Source organism: Geotrypetes seraphini, chromosome 1 (genome assembly GCF_902459505.1).
Source record: "Geotrypetes seraphini chromosome 1, aGeoSer1.1, whole genome shotgun sequence".
Taxonomy (NCBI): Eukaryota; Metazoa; Chordata; class Amphibia; order Gymnophiona; family Dermophiidae; genus Geotrypetes; species Geotrypetes seraphini.
In genome coordinates, this window is record NC_047084.1 from 240,251,716 (window position 1) to 240,275,357 (window position 23,642).

At 41.2% G+C, this 23,642-nt stretch overlaps 1 protein-coding gene across 4 annotated transcripts in view; it reads left to right on the forward strand.

Moving 5' to 3' along the window:
- The window catches only part of PPARGC1A (PPARG coactivator 1 alpha), a 260,571-nt gene that overhangs the window by 129,877 nt on the left and 107,052 nt on the right, over nt 1-23,642 (forward strand). For 3 of the 4 annotated variants that reach the window (XM_033948475.1, XM_033948446.1, XM_033948456.1), the window contains exons 3-5: nt 453-647; nt 8,215-8,337; nt 9,327-9,531. In XM_033948475.1, coding sequence (XP_033804366.1) covers nt 600-647; nt 8,215-8,337; nt 9,327-9,531 — 376 coding nt within the window. In that variant the 5' untranslated portion in view covers nt 453-599. Of the gene's footprint in view, nt 1-452; nt 709-8,214; nt 8,338-9,326; nt 9,532-23,642 lie in introns of those variants that run through there. The other variant, XM_033948466.1, reaches the window with a different exon arrangement.

A 23,642-nucleotide genomic window follows, 5' to 3' on the forward strand; every position in this document is an offset into this window, starting at 1 on the left:
GCCTAGTGTGTTGGTATTCACTAAAGGTAATCTAGTGCCACGAAAGATCAGGTTTTCAAGGCATCCCTAATAAATATTCAGTAGGATTATCCTGGAAACCCAGCCTATGTGTGGCCCCAGAAGACTGTCTGTGAATGCTACTGGAATCCTTCCTTTTATCTTTTTTATTTTTGGGGGGATGGGGAGGGAGTGTTTGCTTTTTCACTTCAGTATCCACAATTTGGTCACCTGTTAATACAATTGATTTGTAGCTTTTAAGCCTTTATCAGGAAGCAAAATCCACTGGAAGAAATGCATAAACCAAACAATAGTCTATGTGTGTTCCTGTTTGTTGGAGGCCTGAACCAAATAGAACTGCAAAAGGGGCAGCTGTTCAGGCAGAGGAAGAATCCTTTTCTAGCTGCAATCGATTAATCTCTTTATTTTCTCCTCTCTGCTTTCTGTTCTTATAGAAGATAGATGAAGAGAATGAGGCAAATTTGCTTGCAGTTCTCACTGAGACACTGGACAGTATCCCTGTGGACGAGGATGGATTGCCTTCATTTGATGCACTGACAGATGGAGATGTGGCCAGCGAAAGTGATCCCAGCCCTCCATCTATGCCCGACGGCGCCCCTCCAATCCAGGAGGCAGAAGAGCCGTCTCTAGTAAGAACCCTTCTTACTGTTTAACGAGAATTGGATGTGCCTCAGGCTACCCGCTGCATGGGTATGATGTAGTCAAAATAAGGTTTAGACTTTTTTTTGCTTGTTTGTTTAAGCAGCAGCCAAGAAGAAGTGAAACAGTCTGATGGATATTATGACACACATGCACAAATAGACTAATTTTCATTGCTCACTTAAACAAGTCTGCACCAGAGTAATTTGACCTTTCCTTTGTAATAGACAATTTGCTTTAATATACAAGTAGCAATGGATGATGCTTTAATCCTCTCTATATTTTTCTGGTCTTTTGCTAGTAGGGTGACACAGAAAAATATTTTCTTCATTGACACCGGTTGTAAATTACGATACTTTTCACTTCTGAAATGCATTATTGTAGTAATGAGGGTTAAGCACTAGTTCCTAAAATGAGAAGATCATAACCACTCACTCTAAAAGTAAAACAACTTCAGCAGTATGGTGGCCCAGTGAAACAAATGCCAACTATTAAAACAAATAGTTTATCATCTGGACTCTATATTGTTAACATCAGTAATAAATCTCAAAGGGAAGCCTCAGCCCCACCAGTCCACCGCAAAGCCGCTTTTCAAATTGCGGGAAGCCTGATTTTGGAGTCGGATGACAACAGCGACCTCGGGGGACCCTTGCTACAGCAATGTATGCGAAACATGTCGGGTCAGACTCCTAGGTTTTGGCTGTGATATAAGCTAAGTTCAAATGCACTATTTAAGCACTTTATATTTATATATATTTATTAGAGGAAATGCTATTATGCAACAAAAATTTTTTAAGATAATTTCACCACATAAAAAGCAGAACAAAGAAAAGTTTACTATCAAGAAGGTGAAAGCCAATGATGAGGCGCCACGTAAGGCTTCCCGCAATTTGAAAAGCGGCTTTGCTGTGGAGTGGTGGGGCTGAGGCTTCCCTTTGAGATTTATTACTGATGTTAACAATATAGAGTCCAGATGATAAACGCCTATATGAGATAGTACTGGACTTTAAGGAACATTCTAACTTATGCCACAGTTTATTTGAACTATTAAAACAAAAGCATCGGTAATCATTTTTACAAAGTTTGGTTGGCAATTAAATTAATTGAGATCTCCCTTTTAATTTTGACACTTATCCCCCCTTTCACAAAACCGTGAAAGCGATTTTTAGTGCAGACCAGCACTCTGAATACTCTGAGCTGTTCCTGATGCTCATAGGAGCCTGCTGGCCTGCGTTAAAAACCGCTTTCGCGGTTTTGTAAAAAAGGGGGGGGGTAGTTTCATCCTTTAGGAAGTAATAGTGTTTAGTTTTGAAACACTCTGCTACCTTACTATTTTCACCAAAGGTAATTTTCTAAAGTTGCATCCAGGTAATGAGCATTTTCACTAGGGATAGGATGTTTTTTGTTCACCAAGAAGAGTGTGCATTATGGCCCTGTTTCTATAAAAGATACCTAAAGTTAGGCAGCTAGATCAGAATGCCTAGCTGATCTAAGCACCTAACTCAGGGGTGTCCAATGTCGGTCCTCGAGGGCCGCAGTCCGTCGGATTTTCAGGATATCCCCAATGAATATACATGAGGTCTATTTGCATGCACTGCTTTCATTGTATGCTAATAGATCTCATGCATATTCATTGGGGAAATCCTGAAAACCCGACTGGATTGCGGCCCTCGAGGACCGACATTGGACACCCCTGACCTAACTTATTTATTTAAAAAGCTTAATGAGTACCGAAAACAAACAATTAACCCCTCATAATTGATTTAAATTAAAGTTAGTTGGGTGGTAGGCGCCTACCAGAAAGTAAGCGTGGTTAAGGGCGGATCGTGGGCAGATCATTGATGTATTTTGCATTTAGGCGCCTAAACTGGAGGCTCCTGTACTTAGGCCAAGAAATGCTGACAGCCTAGAGGATTCTACCCCAATATAATTTGAAGGTGGGCTGAAGAGGATGGATGTCATTGACACACATTGGCTAGCAGTGTTGTGGCCCTGCATGGTAAGATATTTGACAGCTCTCCTTCAGCTTATTAAAAGCCAAAGTGGCCCCATCTTAAAATTTAAGGCAGACTACTGCCTAGCTAGTTTAGTTTCCAGGATACCCGTGGAGGGGCATAATCGAAAGGGATGTCTAGGTCCGTTTTTGTCTAAGTCGCAAGTCGTCCAAAGTAAAAAAAAAACAGCCTAGGACACATTTTCGAAAAATACGTCCAAATATTTTTTCTTTTGAAAATCGTCTAACCATACATCCTGTCGATCTGATCGTCCAAGCCGCTAAATCGTCCATCTTTATACCACATTTTTGTCCAACTTTTCGTCCAAGTCCAAAACGCCTAGAACAAGCCCTGTTGGACATGGGAGGGGTCTGCAAAGTGATGGACTGAGCACCCAAACATATCACCTAAATAGTGGGGTACCTTACAGGGCACTGCTGTGAACTTCACAAAAAGGGTGCCATGTCTTCTCCTCACTACTGCTCCCTTATAGGTCATGGTGAGCCCCCCAAACCACCTCCAGAATCCCCTAGACCCACTTATCTACCACCCTAATAGCCCTTATGGCTGCAGAAGCCACTTATATGCCAGTACAAAAGGGTTTTGGGGGTGTATAGGGGAGTGCACATATTTAAGTATCAATGCAGTGGTTACAGGGGCTTATGGGCATGGGGCTTCCTCTCCATGAGTCTCTAACCCACCTTCAAGACGGCTTAAGCCGCCTCTGTGCTGGACGACTAAGCTTTCCTATGCCAGGCGGCCAGGTGATGATGGTCTGGAGGCTGAATTTTAAAGGTGTGATTAATATTTTTATGGGGTGGGGGGGTCAGTGATCACTGGGGTAGTGTGTGGGGGTCTGTTTTATGTGTTTGCAGTGCTTATCTGCTGACTTTAGGTGGGTTTTTGTGACTTAGACCATGTTTTAGATGGTCTAAGTCACAACGTCTAAGTTCTATTGATCTTGGGCTGTATAACTTTCAGTTATACATGCTGTATGACTAAGTCTAAGCCTGCCCATGTCCTGCCCAACTCCCACCCTCGACACTCCTCCCGAAACGCCCCGTTTAGCTTTGGTCGTTCAGCGGCAATATGAAGGCCTAGGTCATTTAGAAATACGTCCAAAATCCGTTTTTATTATCGGCACTTGGATGTATTTGGGAAATGTTCATCCAAGTGCTGACTTAGGCCGGTTTTTGGATGTTTTTCTCTTTTGATTATGAGCCCCATAGTCTATATATTACATTACATTACATTCAACATTTCTACCTAGGCGTACCTAGGGTATGTGGCACCCGGGGACCATCATTTTTTGTCACCCCCCCATCTATATGAAAAATATGATTTTTAGTAACAATCCACAAATCGCACAACAAGAGTGTACCTAGGAAAAGGCAGCATCTTAAACACTGCAGTGAGCACTAGAACACCAACACATACATTATAAAACTAAACAAGCCAGATTTTGCACAGTCAATTGATCCTGTAGTCAATGACAACTGAAAACTATGTTCTTTTCATACACACAGAACAGAGATACACCCTCGCCCAATATGGAATAATCACAAACTAAAAATAGAAATATGTAGACAAAGTTAAACTGAACCACCAAGAAACCAGACCCTGGATACAATGCAACACCACAAAAACAGTACCGGTAACACATGTCCTCTAATACAGTGCAAAATATAAAGACAGTAGATGTAAATTTGAAAAAACTGATACATAACAATCACCATTTTACAAATTAACAAATAAAAATAAAACAAATAATGAGAAATAAAAAAATACCATTTTATTGGACTAATCCCAGTAAGCTCGGTCCCCATTCCCGCAAACCACCTGATTCCATCCACATAAGCCTTGAATTGTTTATATTAAAGTATAAAAAGAAACAATATTCTGTACAATTGTCAATTTATAAATCAGTGTCTTCTCCCCACTCTCTCTTCCCCATTTTCCTTCAGCGTCCTCAGCTCACTCTCTCTCCACTTTCCTTCAGCGCACGCACATAAAAACAAGCAAGTAATTTTATATCATTTTCATTCTATTCATTCATAGAAATTAAAGTCTAAATAATGCCAGTCACATAACAAAACATGATTTTACAAAAATAATTCCCTGCACAGTCAAGCCTGCAAGGATTACTAGATGTCTTTCAGCAGCTCCCCTCCCTCCCTTCCCATTACCTTTGTGGCCAAGTCAAAATGATCTACCAACAATAAAATTTTAAAAACATAAAGCATGCTGTCCGCAGAGAAAATGTTAATTATCATTTATATTCCACAGGTTTTCAAAGAGGTCAAGGCAGATGACTTTATGCAATGTCACCTCAGTAACAACTATACAAAAATAGACAAATATTCCCCATGCCTTTTTATTAAACTGCGATAGCGGTTTTTAGCACAGGGAGCTGCGCTGAATGCCCCACGCTGCTCTCAATGCTCATAGGCTCCCTGCGCTAAAAAACACTATTGCAGTTTAGTAAAAGGGGGCCATAGTGCAAAATATAGACAGCATATATAAATTCTCAAAACGGACACATTTTGATCACTAAATTGAAAATAAAATCATTTTTCCTACCTTTGGTAATTTCATCAGTCTCTGGTTGTACTTTATTCTTCTGACTGTACTTTATTCTTCTTCCCTTTTTTCAGCCTCCTGTATGCTTCCTCTCCTCCAGACCTCATTCCCTCCCCAAACTTTTTCTTTGTTTCAACCTACCCCCTTCTTTCTTTTTCTCTCTCTCCATACCCCTTTCTTTCTGTATGTCTGTCTTTCTCTCTTTCTCCGTGCCCCATTTCTTTCTTTGTTTCACCCTGCCCCCTTCTTTCTTTCTCTCTCCATGCCCTCTTTCGTTCTGTCTGTCTTTCTCTCTCTCTCTCCGTGCCCCATTTTTCTTTATTTCACCCTGCCCCCTTTCTTTCTTTCTGGCTCCCTGTCTCCCCCTTTCTTTCTTTCTCCCTGCCCTCCCCTCCCCCATGCCACCACCATTAGGAAAATGCTGCCACCGCCGCTGGGGAATAGGCTGCCACTGCCGCCATCGGGAACAGGCCAGCGCCAAGTTCGCCCTGCTTCTCTTCACCGCGGGGCCGACCAACTCTCACCGCCTGACATCAATTCTGACGTCGGAGAGGACGTTCTGGGCTAGCCAGGCAGCGATTGGCTGGCCCAGAATGTCCTCTCCGACGTCAGAATTGACGCGGGCGGCGAGAGTTGGTCGGCCCCATAGGGAAAAGCAGGGAGAACTCGGCGCTGGCCTGTTCCCAATGGCGGCGGTGGCACTCAAGTGGCTAAAGAGCCGCAGTTTGCCGCCCTAGGGAGAACACTGGAGGGTGGCCAGCTGTGCACCCCCTTGGGGCGTAAACCCAGGGTGGACCACCCCCCCCACCTTGCTATGCCACTGTCTGTACCTCACTCCCTCCCTATGACCAAAAATTTTCCTTTCTTCCATTCCTGTGTACACAACCATCTCTTTCCCTCCCTTCCTCTCTCCCAAGTCCATGCCTTTTGTGTCCAAAAACGCACTCCCTCCCCTACCTCTTTCCCTCCCTTCCTCCATCCTCTCTCCCAAGTTCATGCCTTGTGTCCAAAAATGCACTCCCTCTCCCCTTTTGTGTTCCGCGTTTGCCTCCTTGCCCTCATCTTAGCAACTTTCTCAGCCAAATACAACTCGAGCCGCGAGGCTCGTCTTCTGCTCCTACCTGCCCTGCTGCGCACACATAGCTGACCGGAAGTCTTCCCCGATGTCAGCGCTGACGTCGGAGGGAGGGCTTAAGCAAAGCCTGCCCTCCGACATCAGCGCTGGCATCGGGGAAGACTTCCGGTCAGCTATGTGTGCGCAGCAGGGCAGGTAGGAGCAGAAGACGAGCCTCGCGGCTCGAGTTATATTTAACCCCGCGGATCCCCCATCTTCCCCGTTCAGCTCTCTCCTGTGCACCCCCTTGGGGAGTGTGCCTTGGGCGGACCGCCCCCCCCTATGTACGCCACTGCCGCCATTACCTTGCGGTTCAAGGCGGATTACAAAAAGAGTTATAAATGGAGGGTTACAAAGTAAGATCACATGTCATTTGCAAGAGTGGGTCAGGTAGTATCAGTTAGAGTGAAGATTGGAAGAAGGAAGGTACTCGTGGTATTAAGCCTTTTTCAGGGATTTCTTGAAGAGTATAATTTTTATTTCCTTTCTCAACATCTTGTAGTCTGGGGTTGTTATCAGTAGATTGGCGATTTGGTTATCTAATTTTGCTGCTTGAGTGGCTAGTAGGCCATCGTATAGTTTTTTCCATTGTACTTCTTTGATTGGGGGGTACAACGAATCTTATGCACATTTATTGTGGATATTCTGAAAACTAGACTGGTTAGGGGTATTCCCAAGATTAGCTTAAAATTACATTGATCTAGGGACTCAGCTCTCACTGTGAGCAGCTAATACAGTAATTTTGTAAAGAACCAGATAATACAAAAAATGAATGTTAGCCTAACTGGATTTTAAAAAGGTTTGAATATGTTCCTGGAGGAAAAGTCCATAATATGCTATTGAGACAAACATGGGGGAGGCCACTGCTTGCCTTGTGATCAGTAGCATGGAATGTTGCTATCATTTGGGTATCTGGCGGGTACTTGTGTGACCTGGTTTGACCATTGTGGAAATAGGATTCTGATCTAGATGGGCCTTTAGTCTCACCCGGTATGGTTATTCTTATGTTCTTATGAATATCAGTGATATTCTTTGTAAGATAAGGTTTCTCATCTCTGTCTTGTGGATGTTATGGTCAGTTGAATTTACAGCATATCCACAATGAATATAAGTATGAGATAAAACTGTATTCCTCAGAGACCAGGTATACTTACCGTATACTATATTTGTGCTACATATATTTAGTTTGGATATACTGAAAAATCTAACTTGCTTTGGAGTAACCAGGAAAGGCTAAGAATGTACATTTCACAGTGAGTTTTCCAATTTTGTTAAAGAAGTTTCTAGAATTTTTCATGAAGCTTCATGTATTATTAGTGATAACAATAATGTGATGATCCTTAACCATGCAAGTACTTCAGTGCCATTGAAGAGTTTCTCTTTTATTGACATTGCAGCAAATCAAGGCCACCTGTACTGCAGCAGACTATTTTACTAGAGGAAGCTGTGTGGTTGTCATGCTAGTCTGCTTGGATACCTAGAGATAAGAATCAACAAAGAAGCTGAGGTGATACCTTTTTATTGGCCTGACAATACATCTGGGACTTGCTTTGATGAACTTCATTAGGTCTATAAAGACCTGATGCATCAACCTGATGAACAGGCCATTACTCTCAAGAGTTAGTGACAAATGTATTGTTAGTTCCATAAAAGGGTATCACCTACTTGCTGATTTATAGTTGTTTAATGTAAAGAAGAAACTTCTAGGTCTCTAGGCTGTAGAGAACTGCTCTCCCCTTTTCTCATGAACTGCTTCAGGCCATCTTAACTAGCTATCTAAAATATATTTTTAAAAAAGAAAGAAAATTAGCCATTTTAAACCTTGAAGGTGCATAACTTTTTTTTTTCTTCTTTTTTCTATTTTCATAGCTTAAGAAGCTCTTGATGGCTCCAGCCAACATTCAACTAAGTTATAATGAATGCAGTGGTCTCAGCACTGAAAATCATGCAAACCCTAATCACAGGATCAGAACAAGCACTGCGGTTGTTAAGGTACAAACTTAATCTTTGTAATGAGGCAAGAAACCTAACAAAGAGAGTTATGCTTTCAGCAACCAACTATGAGGTAGATCCATGTGAATTAATCAGCCTGGTTTAATACAACTGCTTCAGGCCTGCAAACAGATTATAAAACAGCTCTCCAGAAGGCACTCATGCTACTTTGCACTGTGAATGTGGCTCTCATTTTGCCTTTTTCACTTTCCCTGCAAAAACAAATGTGTGCCTCATACATGCAACACATCTAATACATGCTTACAAAGCGGGTAATCCTTCTGGTGCATCCACATGACATGCTGATGTGGAGTCTGGCACAATTACATGGTAGCCTTAATGCCAATGGCTCTCTGCCCACTTCATTTATACACAGAATAGTAGGGAGTGTACTAAAATCTGTTGATTAATGGGCTAATATTGTTTATAAGTAATTTGAAGATGCAAGGCTGCCATTTTACCAGCTGTCGAACTGAAGAAAGATTACACCGAAGTCCCAGCAAAAAGGCTGCATCAGCCATTAATTGGAGAGAATGCTGGCAATTGCCGAATTTTGTTAGCAGGCTGCATTAAACAATGTTTGTCTTGCCGTTCATTGCAACTGAAAACTGAGCATTTAGGGGTACTTAAGAGACTTGTAGATTCTGGGCTCAAATAATCAGTAGCAAATTAAGGTTTAAACCAGCTTATTTTTCTGTAGCTCACAGTAAAGGAGCTGTAAGGTCTTGTTAGTTACATGTTGCTGAGTAGGAACATTGAAATGTTGGAGAAATGAAATAAAAAGCTGTATAAATGCCATTTGGGAATTTTAAATGTGATTTTCTTCCCTTGTTCTGCAAACAATTATTCACAGCTCATAGATCTAGTACACTTAGAATGAACACTTCACTGGAAATCTCATCTCCTCAAAAAACCTATATCCATTCAGTGAAGGTTCAGTTGACTAATTTTATTTTTTTATTTTTTTTTTATTATGCCTTGTTTTTAAGACTGAGAATTCATGGAGCAATAAACCGAAGATCATTTGTCAACAACAAAAGCCACAGCGGCGTCCCTGCTCAGAGCTTCTTAAGTACCTGACTGCGAATGATGACCCGCAAACCAAACCAACAGAAACTAAAAACAGCAGCAGACAAGACAAGTCCAGTACCAAAAAAAAGCCCCATTTGCAGCCTCACCCACATCATTCGCAAAGTAGGTTGGAACTAAGAAATCTAATACTGATGACAGTATTAACAAGGTTATCTTTGAGAAGCTGACATGACTGAAAACATTTCCCTTACACTCTCAAAATGATCTCGCTCCTTGTCCTACGTTGAGCCATGTCTCCAGCCATGGAACCTAGGGAAAATGTTAAAGCTTAGCAGTGGATTAGAGCTTGCTCTGTATATGTGCAGGTCACAAAGTGACGGTGTATATAATGCATTTACTAGAGGCCTGAATTGTGTACATGCTCGTCAGTGATAAGGAGTGAGACCGAGAATTCAGAAGTCATAGGGTCAGAATTTTTAATGCATGTTTTGGAAGATGGGGAAGTGTACCAAAAGGACAAAATGAGTAAGAAGAGAATGGAACATGAATGGCCCAACATGACTCGTAATATATAAAGACAGGTATGACAACCCAAAAAGAAACCAGCATTATAATTAACCTTGGGTACTATTAGAAGTGTTGTAGCCAGTCACACACACACACACACACACACGCACACACAGCCATTATACTTGAGTTGCAAATTTAAAAACTGCCAATGGAAAAATAAATTGCTGAAATATACAGAGAAGTGCAAAATTTCAGACACGAAACATTAGAAGATGTTTGCATCTACTAATCTCATACAGGGAATCCTGTACTGCTGATGCAGGAAAAAAAATGAAAACCAGCTGGACAAGCTTCCGGAATGAGCTTCCTTTTAAGGTCTTACTAGCAAAGGGAGGGGGGAAGGAAAGGTAGGAAAATTGTAACCCATTTTATTTTTTCATTCTTCTGGATCTTTATAACGGGTATATAAAACATAAAATTAGGCTAGGCCAGTCTGCACTAGACCTTATTTTTCATTTAGTTCGAGCATTATACATTGTACACAAAGTGCAAATGAATAAGTACAGTATTTTTCCTAAATTATTGTTTGATTCACTGAAAACAAATTAGGCCCTGAAAATGCTTTGGTTAGAGAGAATGCACCCAGATCTGTATGTTCTAGGGTAAAATCTCTGACAGTGACAGCAATGTAAATAATTTCACATATTCTCAGTTGCTTTATATATATATTTTTTTCTCCACCTTTCTACTTTTTAGCATCTGTCCCTTGTGAAGGTCACATTATCTTTAGCAAACAAGACCACATGGACTATACAGTAGATAGCCAAGCAGAAAATTGCCAGAACTCTAGGCTGCAGAAAAAGGAGACATTTCTTTCAACCTCATTTCCATATATATTTTTACACAGCAATGGTTCTATTCAAAATCAAGTTCATTGATGTATTAACTTTTACATCAAGGAAAATTCATGGCTTTATCCAGAGGAAAAAAAAAATAAAATAAATATATTTAAAGTGCACCTAGTGCCAAAATACAATGGAGGCGATTGCTGGGTCTGATTAGTTAAAATCATGAAATAAAAGAACACAGTTTGATAGAACTATTACATTGTAAGAGATGCTTATAAACAACAACTCTTTATGAGCGCAGATCTGCACAAAAAAATGAGCTAAATTGGACATGTGAACATAGTTCTGAGTCGGAAATTGGATATTGCGTTTGGGTTAAAATGGTAGCTTACCAAAAGATTTTTAAAAATCCTGTATCTATGCGCTTATCTTGGGGGATAGTTTCTCCAATTGGCTTAGTTTTATGCGTAGCGTGACAGGCATGAACCACACTCCTAAGCCAAGGTATGCAGAGTATGAGTACAGAATCTCAAATGCGGAAGAGATGATGGTTACTACAGATGGGCAGACTAGATGGGCCATTTGGCCTTTATCTGACATCATATTTCTCTGTTTCTATTAATGCTTAAATCAACATATAATATGCACTTCAATTCTTTATCCCAAGCTTCTCACAATAATAATTTCAATTCTCAGGATATAATAATGAACTTTTAATACTAGTACTTTGCTAGTCCTAGTACTTTATCTGGAACTGCGGGGACCTACAGTTGGATACGGCAGAAAAAGGGGAAGTCCTTGAAAAAGCTGCTTTTGTTTTGGCAAAACATGTTGGACACATTCCCGCTTGCTAACGGACAAAATGCTTTAAAGATAAGTTTGCACTGAGAATCTCTAGTCACTTATGAAATGGTGCTGGAGCTGACCGAGATTTAAGTTAAGAATTTAAAAAGTTAAAATGAGAAATATGAAAGGCCGATGATGAAGTGGGTGTGTGAATCTCAAAGCAATGAAAGAGAACTGAGCTTTGAGTGACACCGCTGAAACCTGAAAAGTTTAAAAAGTTTAAATGTCTAGAGGAAAAAAAAAGTACTAGAATTAAAAGTTTATTATTATATCCTGAGAATTGAAATTGGATCAGTATTAATGTGGCATTTGAAGAATGATCTTTTCAAAGAGCTCACCTTTGTTGGTGATAATAATGAACACTACTCAGATAGCGTACAGTAACACGTCAGGAGGGCACTTCCCTAACTAAGTGAGTTTTTAAGCACTGCCGTGCTGTATGGCAAGAGCCTATTCTGTAACAAAATTATAGAACAATAGAATAACCTCACATTTATGTGCTCATAGCTATACCGTGCGTAGACTCTGCACAACTGTGGTGGCCTAAAATGGGGCAAAGGTGTGTAAAAAAGGATTATGTAAGTTGAAAATGTAAGTGACATCACCACCCATACTCCTTGCATGCATTGCTCCACCCACGTGAGTGCACCCTTAGATTTACATACAACGCAACCTACTCGCATCCTTAGAAAATAGTGCTTAGTCGCTTTGCTTCCTCTTATCCATTTAAGGGTACACTTGGAGGAAAATTCTATAAATGGTACACAACATTTATTTCCGAAAAAATTGGCAATAAATGGTATTCTGTAAGGGTAGTTTGGGATCAGTGCCCTATATACAATAGCTCCTAGTGCCTCAAATTCTGTATCACTGCATGCATTTTAAGGGAACGCCCCTGGCTCACCTAAGCCCCTCCCATGGCCACACACCCTTTTCAGATCCATGTGGAAACATTTAGGTGCTATTCTATACATGGGCACATAATTGTGATTTCGCATAGATCTGCTGTTTTTGCCCTATTTAGGCGCCTTCCATTCGTTAGAATGCTTTTCCGTGCCCATTTGGCACCATATTATAGAATTCCCTCCTTACCTGCAAAAGAGCTAAGATCCTGTGCATTTATGCAAGCAGGTGGTATGTAAATATGGGAACTCAGTTACAGATTTGCATTTGCATGTATCGACACAGACAGATGGTAGCAAACTCTATTACACTGAGAAATAAATTTTCCTTTGCTTTCCTTCCCATGACTTCTTCTCTTCCTTAATATTGGGGCCAGTTGAGAGCAGCTCCGTGAACTTCTATGTACTGACTGGATGTTAGATTTGTCAGTTAGTTGGGAAGAAAAAAGTCAACATCACAAGTATCTATTTTTGACTTTTTTTATTAAGTATTATTGTTTTGGTTGAATGGCATACATATATTCACAGCTCTGGAATACAGAGGGAAGATACATTTAAAAAAGCTAACATAAATAGGTGGGGAGGACTTAGAGTCCAGGTGCACATAAGACAAAGCAAGCTATAAGGCAGTGATTTACAAACTGTGTGCTCTGGCGAGATTCCAGGTGTGCCGCTTATGGACCTTTAGGAAATTATCCAAACCTTTTTTTAAACGCTGCTAAGCTAACTGCTTTCACCATATTCTCTGTCAATGAATTCTAGGGTTTAATTGCACATTGAGTGAAGACATATTTTCTCCAGCTTGTCTTAAATCTGCTACGTAGTAGCTCCGTTCCAACATGCAATAAGTGTAATTTACAATATTTTATAAGTTGCATGCATAAGTGGCATCTCCTCCCATGCTCCTCTATGCACCTTCTGCATACATGTCCACTTGCAGTTAGGCATGTTCTTATTGAATAGTGGATAGTGCATTTTTCTGTACACTCATGAGTGCACATCTTGCTTAACTGCACATACTTAGCTATAGAATTCCTTTCATGAGCCCACTTGGGAGCAGTTTATCATTCAGATATTGGCTGCCTTCATTTGAAGGCTCTTTTTTTGAAGTGAAATTATTCCTTATTGTATATACTATAATATGGATGAACAACATTCTTTACATCTTAGAAATTTTTTGTGCCATTTGGGGAGAATAAAACTGCTAGTGTTAGGCGGAATGAGGATCTGTCGACTGATTTATTATTCACAAAATATTGTTACAGGATAATTGCCTCTTGTTCAGATCAGATTTTTATTGCAAAATAAAAAGACAATCTAGCAACCTTAACCAAAATCTGTAACATGTTCACAATTCTTTGTTTGCGTGAAATCAAACTGAGATAAAGAGGAACACTGACACATCCTTGTCCTAATACATTTCTGCTTAATTACCTCTTGAGGAAGATTTTTTTTTTAAGGTCTATCTTTATTTTGAAAACACCTCCAACCCATTCCCTTATCTAGATCTTTCTTGAAAGGAACCTACTTTTCCATATTGATGACATCTCTTTTCTGACCATATGCAAATCAGTGCATGAAAACAGACAGATCTGTCAGTTACTCATCAGCTTGTTTTAGTACTACAGCATAGGAGTGAACCCTCAAATAATTTCAGGTCAGCGCCCTGTCTGAAATTTGCACTGTAAAGCTTAATGCAAGTGTAGCATACACAGTGGAGTGTGAAGTCTATAGTCTTGAAAGAATAATAATGCAATTCTTACTCATTGTCCAAATAGTGTAACCAGCCTCAGTCTGTAGTTCTGTTACACCAGCCTTACTTTATCTTTAATGTAGTCTATAGCCAAGTTACCTCAGGCTGGATGTACAGTGTACAGATGAGGTCTGAACAGAGAAATGCACCAATCAAATCTTGACTGAGTTATTTGTCAAGAAGAATCTGACTGGGATGATATTTAAAAATTAATTGAGAATCAGACTCAGTGTTACAAATAGCACAAATGGGTTGTTTTTTTTTCTTTTTAAATTGCAAAAGATTCTTTAATTGCAGTTTGCTCAAATAAAATATTTTAAAAACCCTTTAAAACCAATTTAAGAATTTCAACAAGTAAAATCTGTGTACATTTTTCTCCTATTAACCCAACTAACTGAATCCAGTATTATAAGTATATTCACAAATCATTAGTATGGGGGTTTTACAGATACTATCTGTGTAAAAAGTCTCTCTTTAATCTTCGTGCACTTAGCTTTTCTTCCAGCTTTAATTTCTGTTCCTCCTTCTTTCTTGTATATTTTCACTTGTTTTTCTTCCTAAACTTATCCTAAAATAAATAAAAAGGAGAGAAACTATCTCCCTAACAGTGTGGGTAGCTATGCAATATGCCTGCCTAAGCACAGAAACCTAATACTGTATGCCTTGCTACATAAAATAAAATAAATAGTTCTCTGTCTAATGAACCTAAACTTCACTCTCTTATACAACTTTATTTTCACTACTCTTTCTCTAACTAAGGGCTCCTTTTACTAAGCCGCATTAGGGCTTTAACGCGCGGAATAGCGCGCACTTCATTGCCGCACGCGCTAGACCTTAACGCCAGCATTGAGCTGGCGTTAGTTCTAGAAGCGTAGCGTGCGGTAATTTCCTGCGTGCGCTAAAAACGCTAGCGCACCTTAGTAAAAGGAGCCCTAAATGTCCTTCTCTCACAGAGCACTCATTCACAAGCTCTCCTCTCTTCAAGATCTTCAGCTGGGGTTTTTTTTTCCTTTTCCTAACTGCCACACTCAACCATTTCCCTGGCTTGTTCCAGCCAATCACCATCATGCACTGATATTCTATGAGAATGCCTGCACCCTGTACATCTACAGCATTATCTTTGCTGGACGACAACAACAAAAACTTTTAACTTTAAAATATTAGGGGGGGGGGGGAAACCTCTGTCATGTCTCTCCTGCCCCGGGTCAGCTATAACATATATTGATTTTGTAACCCACTGGTTACAATAGTACTTCTATATTGTGATTGAACGAAGTCTTAGCTATCTCCCCCTTTTATTAAGCTGCGGTAGAGGTTTCTACCACGGCCCAGAGTGCTAAATGCTCCAATGCTGCTCTGATGTTCAGAGAATTCCTATGAGCCTCGGAGCATTTAGCGCCCCAGGCTACAGTAGAAACCTCTACCACGACTTAGTAAAAGAGGGCCTATGTGATTTTTCTCATTTGGGGGTAATTTTATAAAATATTTTCCATGTGCAAAGACAGTTTTTAACGTGGAGGGAGGCTCTTATGAAAGAGTAAGTGGGCACACATGAGTAATATGTAGATGAGCCAAAATAATGTCTTCATTAATGAAGAATGTGTATAGTTGATCCTGGGGAGGGGCCTAGTTTGTTCAAATTTGTGGTGGAGCTGCTGTATTTATGGGTACTTAATAAAACACATGAAGCCATGCACAAATGTGCCCTTTTGGAGCAGAGTGTAAAAGTTGTATGTGAGGATATATAGGCACCCAATGTTGTCCTTATAAAGTAAACTTAATATAGGCCACTTCTCCCTAACCTTGACATACATATCCTTTTATAAAATTACTCCCATTGTGTATAGGGAAAATGCTGAGGACATCTGATCTTGTGTTTGTTGTAAATTAACAAATAGCTGTTAATTACCTATGGATTGGGAAGCCCATCTGCACTTAGTTTAAAACAACAAAAGCATGCCTATTTCAAGATTGCTGTATAGAGAAAAATAGGTGTCTACTTTTCTTTATAAAATACTAGCCGCAGATGCTAAAAAATGTGCCTTCGTTTAAGGAGAGATCCCTTACACCAACCCTATAGCTGGTATAAACGACTATACCTAGAATTAAGAATAATGTGCATATATAGCAGTATTCTGTAACCCACTTGGTATCTGGCCAGTCAGAGTCTAAGGCTACTCCTACTATATCCCAGGTTGCACTGGGAAGGAGGTCTAAGATCCCAGTTGGTCCAGGTGCCTAAGGCTCCTCCTATGGGAGGGGCCTTAGGCATCTGGGCCATTCATAGAATGCACCGGGAAGAGGAAGGTCTGTCATTTTGGAGTAGTGGGTCTACTATCCGAAGGGCTTATGCATCCCTCTGGCCGGACTTCCATCTTAACAGATATGGTGGGGGGGGGGGCTGCTTGGGGGGTGTAGGGGGCTAGGGATGCTGGGGGGGTCTACTTGTTAGGGGAGTGCCAGGGGATGTACAGGTGGAGGGATGCTTTGGAGGGGGATGTTGCCGGGTGGGGGAGAAAGTTCCAGGAGGGTGGCAGCATGAGGGAGTAGGTATCCCTCCTGCTGGGGGATTTGTCAGGGGGTTCACGGGTGGTTGCAGGATGGAGTGGGCATCCTTCCTGCTGTGGACATTCACTAGGGGGCTTCAGGGGGGGCCTCAAGAGGGAGTGGGCATACGTCCTGCTGCCCAACTTTGCGGTGAGGGGATTTGGAGGTTTCCTGCCATGGCCACTCAGCTGATTGTGACAAGGGATCAGGTGTGATTCTCTAACCAGCACCTGTGACATGGGCACTGATTAGAGAATCGGGCCAGTTAGGCAGGATTAGGCATGGTCCATTAGGGTAGACGTAATTCTGTATAGGACGTCGATGTGCAATTCTCAGCAGCTGCTTAGGCAACTGCTGAGATGGCATCCTATACAGAATTTCCTTGTAGGTGTGGATGATATTTTCCAGTTAACACACTTTACTTACTGTGCACTAACTACCGAATATATGCATTAAGGCCCAGATTCTATAAACAGTGCCTAAAGTTAGGCACCTAGATCGTCGGTCGTGCCTAGCCAATCTAGGTGCCTAACTTAATTATTCAATTAGGTTTAATCGGTGCTGTTCATTGAAAAGTACCATTAAAAATAATTAAAAATAAAATTAATTAGCTGGTACGCACCTAACTCGGTAGGTACCTACCAGAAAGTAGGCGTAATTAGGGGTGAACTCTGGGCAGATTTTGGGCATGCTTTGACATAGGCACACTCATTTAGGCCAAGAAAACCCTGGAATAAATGGAGTGCGCCTAAGGTTTCAATGCTTAGTGGCACCTAAGACTGCTTAGGTGCCGCTAGGTGCGATTCTATAAACAGCGCCTAGCGAATGATTGACAATTGCGCTCCTCGGCGCCTAGAAGTTAGGACCTGATTCTATAAACGGTGCCTAACTGCTCAAGACAGAGTTAAAATAGGATCATCTACTCCTAAGGAGGTATTAATGGCACCTGAATGTTAGCACATGACCTGCAATAACAGGAATTCATCCAATAACTGATGGGTTGAATTGTGAATAACTGTGTGGTAAAATCCCACTGTAACTGCACTGTAAATGCAATTTATTAAAGGACCATTTTACCCGGGTGTGTTAAGCCCTAATGCAAGCTTAGGGCCTCATCTATTAAACTGCACTAGCAGTTTTTAGTGTAGAGAGCCGCACTGAATGTCCCGTGCTGCTCCCAACGCTCATAGGAACTCTTTGAGTGTCGGGAGCAGCGCGGGCCATTCAGTGTGGCTCCACGCGCTACAAAACTGCTAGCGCAGTTTAATAGAAGAGACCTTAAGCTTGCATTAGGGCTTAATACACCCGGGTAAAATGGTCCTTTAATAAATTGAATAAGTAAATTAAAAAAAACAAATTATCCCTTAATATTTTATTTAATATCATAGGTTAATCCAATCATGGTGTTTTGTTATCTTGCTGTTACTGTTACTCTCCCTTTCTGTTTTCTAAATAAATATGTAAAGTCAAAACTGTCTTATTTCTTTTGCAATTGGCATGCTGTCATCATGTTGTAATTATTGCTAGATTACTTGCCATTCATTCTCACAGGTAAAGAGAGAGAAAGACTCATTTCTTAATAGATTTAAGCAAAACCGAGTACAAATTTCTTCTCAATACCATTAAATGTGAAGCATTCGCTCTTTCCCCCTCATTTTTGTAATAGCTTTTGTTTTATGTAGGCTTCTGGATATATTTGGAATTATTTGCACAATTCTCATTCCTCCAAACTGCTAGAAGAAAAGAAAATAGATTAACTCAGCAAGGACCAGTTCAGGGAAGCAAATGTTACCCTGTTGCAAGTCCCTGACAAAAGCATACGTTTTTGATGAAATTGTGTTGTTGTGGTTGCAGGGCAAGGAATGAGAATGTGTTTTTGTTTTGCCAACTGGCTCCATTGCTTCAAGATGATTTGTCTAATCTTGCTTTTACCCCATTGCAAGCAGAGTTCAGATTTCTCTATTCACTCCACAAGAGAGGCAGAACTACCCGTCTATGCAACCTTAAGGGGATACAATATTATAATACAATAGAAAGAGTTACCTTATTGCTATAATGGACCTAATTTACCAGCGATAGTGTTAGATCAGTCTCTATCAAGCAATATGAGACAATTTAGCTGGCAGACAAAAATATATGATCTCATTAGGCATACCTTGTGCCTTGCTCTAAGCCTCTATTATAGAATCAATTTTGTACAATTTTGTAGATTTTCAGTTAGAGGTAGGGAGAGAAGGAACTCCAAAGAACATGAAGCCTCCATTTTAGTACTCTATGCTCTGATATAATGTCAGAAAAATGCACTTTTATAGGTCCCAATGATTACTTGTTTCATCCTTCTTAGAAAGAGTCTTATGGGTTGAGGTTGCATAACCATGAAACATGATATGTACTAAACAATTAAAATTAAAACTACATGTATTGTTATATATGTCTAGGGTTATTATTATTATTGTAACCCACATAGTTATTCGGTGGGCTAGAAATGTATAAATAAATAAAAACTCCAGGAAGGTAATTATGTAAGAGTGTACTTGAAAGAAGAGGGTAAGCAGGTACTTATTTGAAGCTTATTCTCTAAGGCCCCCTTTTATCAAGCTGTATTAGTGTGTTTTTTAAAATTGCTGGCTGCTGCATTAAAAACGCTGACGTTCTTAGGAATTAAATGAGCATTGGAGCTTATACCGCAACGGTCGGCGATAAAAAACTCTAACACGGCTTGATAAAAGGGGGCCAAAAATAGGTTAATAATGCACCTATAATTAAGACGTGATCATTTACACCAGCCCTATGGCTGGCATAAGTCCTTGTCAGAATGCATGCAAATTATAAAATGCTATGATTTGCATGCATATTTGCCATTCTACCCATTCTCCACCCAAACTCTGCCTACCAGCAAGGTACATTACATTAGGATTTCTATTCCGCCATTACCTTGTGGTTCAAGGCAGATTACAAGTGGTTTGTGAGGACATTAGAAGTATTTAGGGAATAGTTTGTACATTTCTTTGAGTTGCTAAGAATTACATTTGAATTGTCATGGTATTAGAAGTACATATGGAGTACTCGCAGGTGATGCTTGGGACATTTCTGATTGAGTTAGTTCGGGTTTTATGTGTTTTTTGAATAGAAGGGTTTTTATTTCTTTTTTGAAGGTTTTGTAGTCTGTGGTCGAGGTCAATAGGTTGTAGAGTTGGAGGTTGAGTGTTGCAGCTCGAGTGGCTAGGAGGTTGTCGTACAGTTTTTTTTCTTTTGACGTTTTTGGTTGGAGGGTGTGTGAATAGTGCATGGCTTCTCCTATGTCTGGTTGAGGTGGATTGAATTATTCGATTGTTCCAATTGGCTGGGCTGTCTCTGTTTATTGCTTTAAATAGTAGGCAGTAAAATTTGAAGTGTATTCTCGCTTGTATTGGGAGCCAATGTGAGTCGTGGTATGCCTCTGTGATGTGGTCGAATTTCTTCAGTGAGTAAACCAGTCTTAGGGCTGTGTTTTGTATTGTTTGCAGTTGTTTTATCATGGTTGCTGTGCAGGGGAGATATAGTATGTTGCAGTAGTCTATTAGACCTAGGATTAGAGATTGTACCAAGAATTGGAATTGTTTTCTGTCAAAGAATTTTCTAACTTGCCTCAGGTTTCTCATGACTGCAAATGATTTTTTTATTGTTTTGTTGATTTGTGGCTGCATTGTACAGCCTCTGTCTATTAGTACTCCCAGGAGTTTTAGAGTGAGTTGGAAGTGGTATGTTGTAGAGTTTATGTTACGGTTGGGATTTTGTTATTTTCGAGTAGAATGAAGTTTGTTTTGTCCAGATTTAGTTTTAGTTTGTGGTCTTTCATCCATGTTGCTATTGTTTCAAGTGTTCTGTGTATCGCGTCTGCCATGGATGGTGCTGGTTGATCGAATGGAAGGAGAATGGTGGTGTTGTCTGCATAACTGTAGGAGGTTAGACCTTGTTCATCTAGATAGGAGCCGAGGGAGGCAATGTATAGGTTGAAGAGTGTGGGAGAAAGAGGTGATCCTTGAGGTACTCCGCAGGGGTTAGACCATGGCTCGGACTTTTCTTTGTTTGTTTTAACTCTGTATGTTCTGGATTGTAGGAATCCTTTAAACCATGATAGTACCTTTCCACTGATAGGTACATGCCATTAAAACACATTGCATATTTTTTTTTGCTAGACAGTAATGTATGATAGTGTTTCCCATGTTGATACTGGAGAACCCTCTTGCCAGACAGACTTTCAGAATATCCACAACAAATACGCAAGAAAGGGAATTGCATACAGTGGAGGTAGTGTATATAAATCAATCTCATGCTTATTCATTGTGGATATCCTGAAAACCTGACTGGGAAAGGGGTAATGCAGGACTGACTTGGGAAACACTTTTCTATGAAGTCATTTATGCACATAAATGACCAGAATATTATCAATATATGCATTCCCACCACTTAAAATTAGGCAGCATCAAATAGAATTACCCCCACCTCCCTCCACCCCCCAAAAAGTTTAAGGACAAATCTATAAATTGGTGCCCCAGTCTAGGCCCCAATGCTGTATGCTTACTTTTTTTTACAGAAAGGGTGATAGATGCATGGAACAGTCTCCCAGAAGAGGTGGTGGAGATAGAGACTGTGTCTGAATTCAAGAAAGCCTGGGGTAGGCACGTGGTATCTCTTAGAGAGAGGAAGAGATAATGGTTACTGCGGATGGGCAGACTGGAAGGGCCATTTGGCCTTTATCTGCCATCATATTTCTATGTTTCTAAGATTCCATTCCAGAGTACTAGCATAAGGTCAGCATTGTCACACTTTTGTGTAGGCATCATTTTATACCATGTCAATGGCAAGCATAAATTGGCATGTTGAGGTGTCCCAAATAATGCTCATAGTTATAACAGCATTCTATAAACTATACTCCTAACTGGGAGACATGCCCATGGACCACCCATGCTCCTTCCATACATAGACCCCCTTGCAGTTAAGTGCTTTAGCACTTAGGCACTATGTTATGGAATAGTGCCTAATGAGTTGTCAATTGATTGAAGGGGATCTCAAGTCAGTATTTATCCATCTTTTTGAAATCTGTCTCAATTTTTGACTCAAGCACCTCTACCAGGGGAACCTCACAGGCATCCACCACCCTTTCAGTGACAAAGTAATTATTTCATGATGTTGCTTTTAAGCTTCCCTCCTTGCAGTTTGATTTCATGTCCTCTAGTTCTATCGTTTTTTTCCGTCTTTTGTAAAGGTTTGTTTGCTCATTAAAGCCATTTGAGTATTTAAATGTAGGTATCATATCACCCCTTTCTCTTTTCTCTTCTTGGGTAAATGCATTCAGATCTTCAAGTATCTTCCCACATGTCTTCTGGTTCAAAAACCCATAGTATTTTGGTCACCTTCCTCCGAATTGATTATGAAGCCTCATTGGGAGTACTGCATTCAGTTTTGAAGGCTATATTATGCCAATTATATTTTTTTAAAAAACAAAAAACAAAACTTGAAACAGTTCAGAGTAAGGTAATCAAAATGGTATAGGGGTCTGCACCAGAAAACATAAGATGATTTATGAAGAGCTGAATATGTATACCCTAGAGAAGAGAAGAGACAAGGATGATATAATACAGTTGGAGATCTAAAGGACATGAAATGAAAGGAGGTATGCTTAAGGTGACCATACGTCCCGTTTTGAACGGGACCATCCCGTTTTCAGACCCCCTGTCCCGTTGTCCCCACATACAGCTTCGGGACGCCGAAATGTCATGTTTTCAGGGACAGCGTCCCAAAGGTGTGCGCGGGGACAACGGGACAGGCAATCGCTTCCTGTCCCTCCCTGCGCGCAAAAAAAAAAAAAAAGCCTCTTTTTCTGGCCTCTTGCAGTGCTGGAGGGAGGGAGAGAAGGGCAGAGATGAGGGCTGAGTGATGAACGGTCTTCAATCCCTTTCAGTGCTGATTCGTAAGAACAGTTCCTGGGGCGGGGAGAGTCATAGAAGGGTCCGCACTCTAGCTCTGATTGGGGGAGAAAAGAAAAGAAGGCGTCACTCTCAGCTTCTTCTGCTACTCATAGCTAGGGCGGGAGGAGGAACCAGGGCTGGACATGCAGCTAGGAAGATGGAAGCCCGATTTAAACCCCACCCCCCCACACCGTCTGCTGCCACTGCCGCTGTTCTCCTTCTTACCTCCCTGCTGCTGCTGGTAATCGTCTCTCAGAAGCCTTCTTCCAGACGTCAGTTCTGACGTCGGAGAGGACGTTCTGGGCCAGCCAGGCAGCGATTGGCTAGCCCAGAACGTCCTCTCCGACGTCAGAATTGAAGTCGAGAAGAAGGCTTATGGGCAGCGATTGCCAGCAGCAGCAGGGAGATAAGGAGAGTAGCGGCGGGAGGGGAGGGGGGGTTAAATCGGGTGCTGGAGGGAGTTTTTTTTTGTTTTTTTTACAGCAGCAAGGAGGGAAGGAGGTAGGTAGGCAGGCAGGTTAGCTTCAGTGGTGGGGGTGGGACAAAGTCTGGAAGGCAGTGTGGGGGTATCATGGGAAGGAGGCACTGGGGGGCACTAAAGACATGGGAAGGAGGCACTGGGGGGCACTAAGGACATGAGAAGAAGGCACTAGGGTATTAAGGACATGGGAAGAAGGCACTGGAGGGCACTAAGGACATGGGAAGGAGGCACTGGGGGCACTAAGGACATGGGAAGAAGGCACTGGGGGGCACTAAGGACATGGGAAAGAGGCACTGGGGGCACTAAGGACATGGGAAGGAGGCACTGGGGGGCACTAAGGACATGGGAAGGAGGCACTGGGGGCACTAAGGACATGGGAAGGAGACACTGGGGGGCACTGAGGACATGGGAAGGAGGCACTGGGGGCACTAAGGA